The following is a 12,396-nucleotide window of genomic DNA, read 5'->3' as shown; positions in this document are numbered from 1 at the left end:
TTCTGCCAGTTGTTTCTTGTTTTCTGTTGAGCTATTGAGTGTGTTTGCAGCGCTCTAGGAGTGGACTTTGTGACATGGAGATGTTTCACATGCGTATGTGTTGTGATACTCTCTAAAATGATGGAAGACGTAACTCGGGAGAGAAGAATTGTTAAGTAAATTGTTATTTTTGTTTTCTTTGCACTCAAAATGTATTCTCGTAGCTTCGCAGAATTGAAGTTAAGCCACTGATGTCACATGGACTGTTTTACCGATGTGCTTACTACGTTTCTGGACCTGGGAACATTTCAGTTGTGTTGCTGTTTATGCAGAGGTCTTACGGGTTTGACATGAGGGTTACTAATTAATGACAGAATTTTCATTTTTGGGTGAACTATCCCTTTAAGGCCTGTTCACACCAACACGAATGTTCGGCACAAAAAGTTGGTCTGATTTTCACGAAAACACTGGTTGAAAGAAAATGCAGTGCTCTTAAAATAGCAGAAATACAGCGGTACACAGAGCACTGCATTGCACAACTAGACTCTTCCTCCGCTGTTCACTGTGACTTAGCAAATTAGTCTGTTTGTGAGTGACAGCCGAGGCTCTGGCCATGTGACCAAAAGCACAAATTTCCTCTCCACCCAAAAAATCTGTTACATTGAATCCATGCAAATGTTTGTGTTGGTCTCAACATAATGCTGTATTACCACCAACAGCTGACGGCAGTCATTGACTTCCATAGTATTTGTTTCCATACTATGGAAGTCAATGGCTGCCGTCAACTGTTTGATTACAAACATTCTTCAAAATATCTTTTTTTGTGCTCAGCAGAAGAAAGAAACATGTTTGGAACAACTTGAGGATGAGTAAATGATGACGGATTTTAATTTAATAAAAATTTTTATGAACCATCATGTGTCAAAGAATATTAAGCACTATTTTTCCTCAATCATTGAATCGATTTATGGGGCGTTATTTAAGCCTCTTAAAAACAAGCTGCTGAAATGGTGGGCGCAGTCGTTTCTTCCTGGAGTGCCACAGATAGTCGCTGGGTTTCGAGACCATGATGGGATAGTGGTGTCTGTTGAGACCTTCCAAACCTCGAAAATTTCACAACTCATCAAGGTTTGTTTTTAATAACCACACATTAAAGCTTCAGTGCCGGTTGGTTAAATCTGAAATAAGAGCTCTGTTTCAAACCCTGCAGAGCTGGTGTTTACACTGAAAGTGATCGAAAGCCATTCATTTTAAATGGAAATGTAAGAGTTGGAGTATTAATCAAGTCTCTAATGCTCACTAAAACTGCATATTTGATCAGAAATACAGTAATATTGTGAAATATTATTATAATTAAAAATAGCCGTTTTCCATTGTAATATATTTTAATTGTAATGTATTCCTGTGATGGCAAATCTGAATTTCCAGCATCTTTACTCCAGTCTTCAGTGTCACATGATCTTCAGAAATCATTCTAATATGCCGAAACATTTCTTAATTATCTGTGTCGAAAAGAGCTGTGCTGCTTTATAGTGTGTGTAAACTGATATAGTTTTGATCGAAATGGAAATATTTCGTAGCATTATAAATATCATTTCTGTCACGTTTGATCAGTTTAATGTGTCATTGCTGAATGAAAGCAATGACATTTCTTAAAAATAAAGTAGTTTATAAAAATACATTGCACATAGAGTGATTGCATAAAGTAGTCAGTTTGTAATTAGGTTGATAGAAATAGTTCAATGATGGTGAATGGAATTGAAATCTTGTAATCAGTGCATTCTGGGATTGCTTTATTCACTAGCGTCTATGTTGGATGTCATTATAGAGAGACTGTGGAATGATGAAGTGAGATTAAAGTTTAATGTCTCTTAATTCTGTAGAATGAGTATAACTGCTGGAAGCCAACAGTCTGTATGAATTTCTGCAACGATTTCTTGTCCTTCGTCAAATCAGTCGTCAAAGAGGACGGCCCTAGGTAAGACGGTTGCATCAATAGTCCCTGTTCACGTACATTTTCAAGGTCTAGTTTTGAACATTTCATCAGTGCATGTTGTGAAATAAGAACATTTGTTGTTTGCCATTTAACACATACTTGTTTTGTTTTTCAGACTGGTGTACCTGTTCAAATGGGATCCACACAGAGACGTGACCTTCACCGTCCACAGAGACTCTCAGTATACCTTCTTACCAGAGTGGTACATAAAGGACATGAGGAGCCATCCTTCATCTCACCACTGACATACTGAGCTCACAGCCTCAGTACATCAGGACATCTTTGTCATGTTTATGATTCATGTACATACTATATATGTGCTGTGCATGACTTGCCATTGCTTGTGTTTGCTCTGGATGCTCTGGATTCAGTTTGTGGCCTTGGAAAGAAGGCTTTCACCAAACATATTGTCTTGATGTCCATGTGCACTTTGAATTTTTTTATATAAATATACTGGGATTTTATCCTTTGTTGTAATGATGTTGACCTCAATTGTTCTTGAAACGACTGACAAAAAGAAAACGTAGATATTTAAAGTCACAGACTTTTTAAACCGTTCTATAAAGTTTACATCACATTGGTCCTAATTCCTGAAACACATGCAGAAAGAATCTGTACGTTTCTTGTGTAAATTCTTAACATTTAATTAAAAGTGAGAACTGAACAATGATTTTGCACACTAGTTTCACTAGTCTATTATGACGTGGAAGAATAATAGAAATCGTTCTCAAGTTTGTTGCTGTGGTTCATTAATTTGTTCCCTCGTTTTAATTAAATTGTATACTCGTACCCTCATTTTTATTTAAATCATTGCCACAACAAGGGAACAAATTAGTACATGGTGAAGATTTCACTAAAACAAGGAAATTCTTTTTCTCAAATAATGTGCAGGACTCCTTTTCTGGTTTATGCAGGTCCTTTGCTGGTTTAAACTTGTCCTTTGCTGGTTTAAGCTGGTCCTTTGCTGGTTTATGCTGGTCCTTTGCTGGTTTAAACTGGTCCTTTGCTGGTTTATGCTGGTCCTTTGCCAGCACATGACCAGCATAAACCAGCAAAGGACCAGCATATGCTGTTTTTTTCAACAGGGAGTATAAGTACAGTTAAATAACAGATTTTATACAAATGAAAGTACAAAATATGTGCCATAAATTGCGAAATAAAGAAACACAAGTACAAAGTCTCATTCACCAATGCATTTTGTGGAATACTTGTTCAGTTTTTGTGATACTGATCAAAATGTCTGAAGATCAATTTATAGAGCTCGTATACACAATTTGAAGCTTTTTAAAAAAAAATCAAATATAAATTTTCCAGTACAATACAAAAGCACTCCATAATAACTCCTGCAGACCTGCAGTCTGATCCTGGCTGTGTCCAGAGGGAAAAACAACCTGCCACAGCATGCACCAGTGTTTCATATGACAGCAGAACTGCACTGCTGCTGTCTGACATCTCTCCTGCACTCTCTCTCTCGCCTTAGACTAAAAACCTTAGTTAGGTTTAGCCGTGTGAGGTATTTTTTATTATGGATGAATGCGCTTTATTTCACTTCTTTTGGACTGATGCACTGCAACACCCGCTGACTGCCATTAAACCGCTTGGAAGATCAAAGACAATTTTTTATATAACTCCGACTGGATTCGTCTGAAAGAAGAAAGTCATATACACCTAGGATGCCTTGAGGGTGAGTAATTCATAGGCTAATTTTCATTTTTGAGTGAACTATCCCTTTAACCAACACATAAACATACTGTGTTTTTTAGAGGAGAAGTGGCATATCGGTACAATAACACAACAAAGACAATAATATGTGCTCAAACTATGATGGAAAATAACTTACATTTCTACCAAAACCATGTAATGAAACACCTTTTCAAGATCTGAAATTATCAAATAGCTAATAGCTAAGATCTAAGAGCAAATAGCTGTCCCTGTTTATATCTCTACAAACTAACACTGATGTTAAGCGATAACAGCTGAGCTCACTCTGGACTTTAGTTTATGACAGTGATAATGGTGTCGTGTCCAGGCAGTGTGATTAAAGTTTCTCCTCCCTCAGACGCAGAGACAGAGCACGCGAGATGTCTGCAAAGATGGTCCTGTAATACTTCACGAAATATATGTACTTGCTGAAGAAGAGAGATCGTTATTACAATCATGTCACGATATCACAAAGCAGCCATCGATGGCTATTTGGATCTTTTGAAAGAAGCCACCAGGAAAGATCTGAACACCCCGGATGAGGATGGCATGACACCCACTCTATGGGCAGCTTACCACGGACACATTGAAGCTCTGCAGCTCATATGCAGTAGAGGGTGAGCTCAGAAAACCTGTCTGCTCTGTACAAAACTTTCTGTACTGATCCTCTTCATTGTATCGATGGCTATAGGTTTAACAATTGAAATCTATACATTTAGTTTTCAACCAGAATAATATTCAAATTAGTTAATGCTAAAGTTTTGCAATGGTTGTTACCTTGCTTGTATTTAGTTTTTTAAGCATTGACGACTATAGATATCTGTGTTACATATCAAACAGTCCTTTACTATACGCAAGCTGCATAATCTAGGATTTTACATTATTTGGATCATGTGCGTTTGTATTGTCCTTCAGATCGTAAAAGTATATCGTAAAAAAACTGTACTTCCAGATAATATTAATGAAATAAAATGCCACTTGAAGAGAGTTTCTCAACACACTTAAGTTCACACATAATTATATTCTAAAGTATATTATTTCAGTGATAAGTACTTATTTCGAAAGTATGCTGAAGTGTACTTCTTTTATAATGTATTACAGTTTTATGACCTTTGGGCGATTCCCTTTTTTACTTGTGTGCTTTATGAGTCAATAATCACTCTTGTCTACAGCAAATCACATAAAGGTCTTATACTACGATTTAAAATGGATGTCATCATTAAAACAGCACTGAAATATTCAGCATATTAGAATGACTCTACTGAGTCCACACTCAGAGTTTCTCTCGGGGTAGCTCTGTGTCCTCCTCTGACTTTCTTTCTCGCATGATTTGCTGTGTACATCATTTGTAAAATTCCCAGTGCTGACGCCAAGAGTTTAATCAGCCAAATTAGTTATGCAAATCTGGAACAATAGGCCTCTTCATCCTTCCACAGTTTGTCCAGCGTAGAGTTTACTTATTCTGTGCAGAATTGGGGCTGATCTCACTCATGATATAGAGTATATAGAATGCCATGACTGGCTCTCAAACAGTACAGCGCACCTTTCTAACCCAGACAGGGGTGTTTCTTGTCATGAAAAAAAAACCTGTGTCCATTTGCACCTTGTGTGTCCCGTCCACCTATGAACAGATGGTGTTTAGAGAGATAAGCTCTTGTAGATATTGTAATCAGATATTTTATGGGTGTCCCTGTGGACTTTTATTTTACAGCAGGTTACATATTAACTGTTTGCATGGTTATAGCATCATATTCATCACGGGAAATTATGTGAGGGTGGAATTTTAATTGCTGCTGAGGACAAATGAGGTGTCTGAGAAGCGCCAAAGATTGTAGTTATTTTTAAATGGTAGTTTGTAAAGTGCCTGTATTATGTTCATTTACACATCATTTTACTTTTGGGCTTATTTACATGATTTAAAGTAAAAAAAAAAAAATATATATATATATACAGTGGGTACGGAAAGTATTCAGACCCCCTTACATTTTTCACTCTTTGTTAAATTGCAGCCATTTGCTAAAATCATTTAAGTTAATTTTTTATTTACTAAAATGCTTGTTCATTATTATTTATGTCTTACAGGGGGGATTCGGACAAAAGTGACATCTGGGGGAACACGCCTTTGCATCACGCCTCTGCAAACAGTCACATGCAGATCGTCAGCTTCTTGGTGAACTTTGGAGCCAACCTCTTCGCTCTGGACAATGATTTCCACACTCCCATGGACGTGGCCGCCTCTCGAGACCACATGGACTGCGTCCGCTTCCTAGACACCGCTGCCGCCCAACAGACAGGCCAGAATGCCAAAAGGGTGGCGCGTCTGAAAGAACAGGCCACCAAAGATGCCGAGCGTAGAGTGAAGCTGTGCGAACGCGTCAAGAAGAGACATCAGAGTAAGATGGACAAGATGTACCGTGGCGGCTCTGTCTCAGAAGGAAGTTCACTTTCTGGCTCGGGTACCTTGAGCAGCGTGAACGGAGAACAGTTCTCCAAACTCAATGCCGCAGACACCAACGGATCGAACTCGTCGACAATCAAGGGAACTCCCCAGCACAAATTTGGGAAGAAAGACAAAGGGACAGTGAGTAGACAAGGGGATAGCAATGTCATTTTTGTCAGACAAGAAAGCGGCTCACAAGAGAAACCTGGTTTTGCTGACGTCTTCAGTGAGCAGGATGAAATTCAGGATTATGATGACGATGTCGAGAGAGATTTGGATGATGAGGGAGCCAGTCAGGTCAAGTCTATTTTCGAAAGGCCTGGTCTCGGGAAAATGGTGTTCCGCAGGAAATTCTCCATGGAAATGGCCATGGACCCTGATGACCTCCCCAGCGGCAATACAGAAGACCTAGGGTACCTCATCCGTCAAGAGTTGTTTGAAACTGTGGATGAAGGTCTGGAGGGTTTGGACAAGGATTCAGAACTTCCTTGGAACGAAGAGGAGATCGGCCTGGATGAGGACGAGGAGACCTCTCACTTGGATTCCTTCTTGGCGTCGATCGGCCTGTTGGACTATGGTCCTGTGTTCAGCCGTGAACACTTGGATCTTGATGCCCTGATGCTCTGCTCAGATGATGATCTTAAAGGCATCCGCATCCAGCTGGGGCCACGCAAGAAGATCCTGGAAGCTTCGGCTCACAGGAAAACTGTGCTAGAGCAGCCTGGCGTTATGAAAGACACCTTCCTTTAAAGGGGTCCTATTATGCTCTTTTACAAAGTCTCGATTTTGTTTTGGGGGTGTACTAGAACAGGCTCTCATACTAGGTTGTTTGAAACATATTTTACATTATTACAACACCTCTCTCCCCAGTCTGGCATGAACGGCTCGAATAGTTCCTGTATCAAATGAACACCCGCCTTCTGAAATACAAAATAAAATATTGCATCAAAAATCCAATTAATTTGAGCGCGATTTAAACCCGGATGATTGTAACCACTCTAAGTTCGTCTGGCTTGGGAAAGCTAGCGTGTCTCTGACTTAGTAATAACACTTGTTGCCTTCTCTAGTGCAACTCAACCAGGTCTCGTCCCATTCATCGATATTTGTGATATCACAAATCCCGGAAAATATGGGTTGTAGTCCAAACGAGTCGTTCGTTGTAGTTTTTGAAAAGGGATTTCTGTTAAATAAAATATCTCCTTTTGAATTGGACTTTGAGCTTTGTAACTTTGCAGATCTTTTTTTATACTCAAACAGCAACATTACAGACTAACTAAAGTTGAAAAAGTGAAAAAGCATAATAGCACCCCTTTAATAACGTGCACCACTCAATCCTGCTATACACAAACATTTACAGTTTCTCTCGGCTGACACTCCTTTGCCATCATGTAGTTGTTGTTTCATAGCTCACTTTCTGTAATTTAAATGGTTGAATGAAGTAATAAAGCAGTTAAAAATGTCCTTATTGTAGTAAAATAAGCTTAATCTCCAAAACAAACATTTGACTTCAGCTGTTGTTTGAGAATCAACCATTTTTTGCCAAGAATATTTTGATTGTTTTCATCTTTGAAATAAAAATAACTTGTACATCTCTAAATAAATGACACTGTTCATGTCTAGAGATCATGCCTGTCTATCTATCTATCTATCTATCTATCTATCTATCTATCTATCTATCTATCTATCTATCTATCTCTGAACAGATTCTTCCAGACATTATATATAATATAGCATTATCATTTTTTAATGTCTAATAACAGAAAAAACAGGTACAAAAGAGAGGCATCAAAACAATGTTCATCTCTAAATAAATTACCTTTCTATCTATCTATCTATCTATCTATCTATCTATCTATCTATCTATCTATCTATCTATCTATCTCTGAACAGATTCTTCCAGACATTATATATAATATAGCATTATCATTTTTTAATGTCTAATAACAGAAAAAACAGGTACAAAAGAGAGGCATCAATTTGGCAGTAACTTCATCACGACTAACGTCTGCAGCTCCATAACCATGAGAAACAGCCGCAGGTCCTTCAAGGAGACAATGAATGGAACAATTCGTTAAAAATACATCAAGTAAGCAGCTGACAATTGAAAACATCCACAATAGTGCATACTTTCTTTCCATCGCACTGGTGTCGGCAGCTCCCACAGAGGAGTGTTCTGGATGTGAGACTAGAGGGGTGTCGGAAACAACAGGCATATTTCATTTGATCAGCTTCTGGTGGTTTGTGCGCTTTTGCTTTGACTGTCAGAGAAATGTAAAGAGTAAACCTCGCACAGTCCCCTTCACTGATGCAGCTGCTTCTTCCACTGAGATCTTCCGTGCTTCTTCTTCGACAGGCTCTTTCTGGAGGGCCTCCTCTGGATTTAGGCTGCAGTTCTCCTTTTGCAGGGCTGGAACAGTCCTTTGGTTTTTCACATCGTCCTGAGGCGAAAACTTCCAGTGACATACTTCCTGAGCAGCCAGCAAATGCTACCGAAAGCAAAGAAAAGGTCTCACTCCATTTGAAACAGATGCAATGAATCATTTAAAACAGCATGTCGTGAAACGTTTAACCAATAGGTAGTTCAGTAGCAGTCATTTCAAACCTGTATGACTTTCTTTCATCTGTCGTACACAAAATACGATTTTGAAGAATGTCCCTCTTGTCTTTACAATGAACGTCATTGGGACTCGTTGACTTTTATTGAATGGTCAAAAACATTCTTTAAAATATCTTCATTTGTCTTCAACAGAAGAAAGAAAGCCATACAGGTTTAGAATGACCTCAGGCTGAGTGAATGATGACAGAATTTACAATTTTGTGTGAATTATGACTGTAAAGTGTGACTAATTTGTTGACATAGTGCTTGATTAAAAGTTTTTAAAATGAAGCCATATAAGCCTACTTTTAAATGTAGGATTAGGTACAATAGTGTTAGGGAAAACACTGGGTCCAGGAAGTGTTTGTTTGTAGTTTTTATTGATTAATATGATGTGAATGTTTAACCTGTTCAATGATTTTCAGATGTAGGTCATAAACGTAGAGAAGGAGGATCTGATCTGTGATGGACAGATGATCAGTCATTGTGAATAGTTCTGCAAGAGCACATCAGTTGGATTCAAGATATTAAACACTTCAGTGTAACGTGCGAGAAACTACATTTACTTGTAGTTTGTCTTGAAGATTAACTCTAGTTAAATCCAAATCTAGCGAGAGATCATAAAAGCACAAATGTTATTTTGATGACAGCAACAAACCCTTCAAAAGGGAACACTTACCAACAGCGTCCTCTTGAGTCAAATGACTTAAAATATTTAGAAAGAATGAATCGTTGATTCTTGTGTTTCGTTGATTCTTGGGGAAAAAATTGCTAAATGAAAAGCTAATGTTGTCTGAAAGATGCTTCAGAAATAAGGAAAGCTATTTGATGGGTAATTATAAGTGATAGACTGAAAACGTGTGCTTTCAGTTGTGATCGTATTATTTTTGAATCAAAACAATCTATTGCTGCTGTATCTGCAAGACATTTACCAACTGAAAAGCTCATTTGACATGATGGAAATCTGAACTAGTGAAGTAAAAAAATAAAGAAAAAAGAATAAAACTAAAACCTGTTATGAAGATAGGTGTTATTACAATGGATTAATCATCATCGTTATTATGTAGTATCTGCTCATGTAACTGCATGGGTAAAATTAATTGGGTGAAAAATCTTGTCAGTTTTAGTGTTTTCATTTAAAATATTACCTGAGACCTTACAAAGTCTTTGGTGTTTTGACATTTAATAATGTTTTACACAAAATTTACATGAAATTGTTGACTTTTACTTGTACTTTTTCACTACATTTTAGAGGGGACGTCAGATTCAATTTTCACTTTTTTCACTTTTTCTTTTTTTTTTGCATTTAGTTAGAATAGCGTTTTGTTTGCAGGTGCATCTCAATAAATTAGAATGTCATGGAAAAGTTAATTATTTCAAAATAATTTATTTCAGTAATTCAACTCAAATTGTGAAACTCGTGTATTAAATAAATTCAGTGCACACAGACTGAAGTAGTTTAAGTCTTTGGTTCTTTTAATTGTGATGATTTTGGCTCACATTTAACAAAAACCCACCAATTCACTATCTCAACAAATTAGAATACTTCATCAGCTAGAGAAGCTGCAGATACTCTAGCTAAGGAGGCATACAAAATAATGATGTTATGGAAATCTTGTAAGCAAAAGTAATAATTAAAAATAGTATAATGAAGGAATGGCAACACAACTGGGATATAGCAGTAACAGGCAGACATTATGATAGAATCCAGGAGAAATTAGGGAGTAGGAGGGTATGTAAAGGAAATAATAAAATACAAGGTATAATTACACGGTTGAGAATGGGACATACAGGATTACATAAAACATCTAATAGGGAAATATGTGATCATTGTCAGGATGAGAAATCGGTTGAGCATTTATTGTATAACTGTCAAAAGTATATCACAGAAAGAGAAATATTAAAGGGGTCATATGATGCAGCATAACTTTTATTCTCGCTGTAGTATTGTTGCTGCCGCCGTCATGTTGTGGAGTCGCTGTGTGTTTCGTTGTGAAAGCGAAACTACTTTGTTTGGTCTTCCAAAAGAGGACATGACTAGAAATCAGTGGTTAAGTTGTGGGAGGTGACTCAGGCCCACACTCCAGTATAGTAGGTGGCGGTAATGCACCTTATGGTTGGATGCCAACCGCCAATAAAACAGAAGAAGAGCTAATAAAATATATTTATAGTACAGGGTTGAGCAAGAGGATTTAAAATCAAACAGGGATGCTGTATCCTGATCTGGATTTTAGGGAACCAGGGAAGTGTTCTGGAGGAGCTGGAGACGCAGCGCCAGATGGGTCCCTGGAACCTGGGAATCTGGTAAAGGGAAGAGTTTCAAATTTATGGAGAATTATAATTTATTTTGTATCCCCCCTCCCTTTTTTTTGTTATGTTCATAAGTCATTTTGACGATAATAGTAGATAACATGACTGCATAACATAAACGTACTGTAGGTGGCGCTATACATTTAGTTTGTTATGCGCCAAAAAACTAAAGAAGAAGAAGAAGAAGATACTGTATATTGTGTGATCCAAAGCTACTATACGGCCAAAAGTTTATGGACATTCATCTAATAAATGTTTTTATTTCAATGAATGAATCGGTGAATTAATAATATATGAATCAATTATTCATTCGTTGTTCTGTTCAAATGTTTACCCAGCTGACAAAAATGGTTTGCTAACGTTCCCGTTAAGTTATGAAATCGTTGTTTCTGAATGTTCTTTGCTTTTTAAATGTAAAAAAAATAATATTGGTTACGTGAACTTTAGATACAACATTAAGGGAATGTTCTATTTTTAAAAAAGTTTGCAAGCATTTTGGGAATGTTACTTTTGAACGTTCACTGAACCATATGAAACTAATAATAAGTAGGAACATTTAAAAACGCTACACAAATATCCAACTAAACTGCTTCAGTTTCTATAAACAGTGTATAAATCATGGTTTTGTGCTAACATTATTAAAGACCAGATAATTGTGAGCAAATGTTCTATTGGAGACGCAGCGCCAGACGAGACCCTGGAACCTGGGAATCTGGTGTAGGGAAGAGTTTCAAGTTTATGAAGAATTATTATTATTTTTTTTTTATGTTCACAAGTCATTTCGAAGATAATAGCTAACATGACAGCAACGTACTGACGTCACGGACACTACGTCCATGTTTTTATACAGTCTATGGTTTACAGTGGTGCGTCGTCTTTATGTAAGAACCTCCGTTTGCATATTGAAGTGTGTATATAGTGCCCTAACTGTAGCGACTTGGGTGAGGGGTCGTTAACAGCCCGCAACTGCATGCAGTGTTGGGAGTTACGTGATCAGATTACTTTCCCAAGTAACTAGTAAAGTAACGCATTACTTTTTTAAATTTACAATGCAATATCTGAGTTACTTTTTCAAATAAGTAACGCGAGTTACTTTGTTTTCCCATGTATTGACCATAGACTGTAAAGGTATTGACTGACAGCTCTCCTGTCCTCATGTTGAGAGAAATCAGGAGTAAGTGCAGAGGTGTTGTGTGCGCTGAGCACTGTTGCCAACTCTCGCAAGACAAATAAGCAACCGCTGCTTCAAAAACAAGCCCGATTTTTTTTTTGATGATTTATTATCGTCAATATGATTTATTACCAATAAATGAGCCTGCAACATATTAAACTGAAACCACTCTTTTATCTGAAAAGCAAAAACAGAAGCTATTT

At 37.4% G+C, this 12,396-nt stretch overlaps 1 protein-coding gene, 1 long non-coding RNA gene and 1 pseudogene across 2 annotated transcripts; 2 read left to right on the top strand and 1 right to left on the bottom strand.

Annotated features, from left to right (window-relative positions):
* Window positions 1–979: 979 nt before the first annotated feature.
* LOC107565867 (uncharacterized) lies at window positions 980–2,359 on the top strand. The gene is made up of 3 exons (XR_001606439.1): window positions 980–1,107; window positions 1,863–1,957; window positions 2,091–2,359. It is a non-coding gene; the product is annotated as an uncharacterized lncRNA (long non-coding RNA).
* Window positions 2,360–4,004: 1,645 nt separating this feature from the next.
* On the top strand, window positions 4,005–6,907 carry LOC107565866 (ankyrin repeat and SAM domain-containing protein 4B-like). Its single transcript, XM_016251152.1, has 2 exons — window positions 4,005–4,293; window positions 5,759–6,907. Exons 1-2 carry the CDS (start codon window positions 4,133–4,135, stop codon window positions 6,864–6,866), a joined length of 1,269 nt encoding a protein of 422 aa, XP_016106638.1. The 5' UTR covers window positions 4,005–4,132; the 3' UTR covers window positions 6,867–6,907.
* A 1,181-nt stretch (window positions 6,908–8,088) lies between these two features.
* The window catches only part of LOC107565854 (5-hydroxytryptamine receptor 3A-like), a 27,725-nt pseudogene continuing 23,417 nt past the window's right edge, over window positions 8,089–12,396 (bottom strand).

Source organism: Sinocyclocheilus grahami, unplaced genomic scaffold, assembly GCF_001515645.1.
Source record: "Sinocyclocheilus grahami isolate Dianchi unplaced genomic scaffold, SAMN03320097.WGS_v1.1 scaffold1032.1, whole genome shotgun sequence".
NCBI lineage: Eukaryota > Metazoa > Chordata > Actinopteri > Cypriniformes > Cyprinidae > Sinocyclocheilus > Sinocyclocheilus grahami.
Note: the sequence above shows the minus strand (reverse complement) of the source record. Positions and strands in the feature narration are given on the sequence as shown.

Excerpts from the sequence above, each read along its gene's own strand:
- LOC107565866 (XM_016251152.1), top strand. The coding sequence starts at position 4,133 with ATGTCACGATATCACAAAGCAGCCATCGATGGCTATTTGGATCTTTTG. Across the intron at positions 4,294-5,758 it reads CAGCTCATATGCAGTAGAGG|GGGGGATTCGGACAAAAGTG; the intron begins GTGAGCTCAGAA and ends TATGTCTTACAG.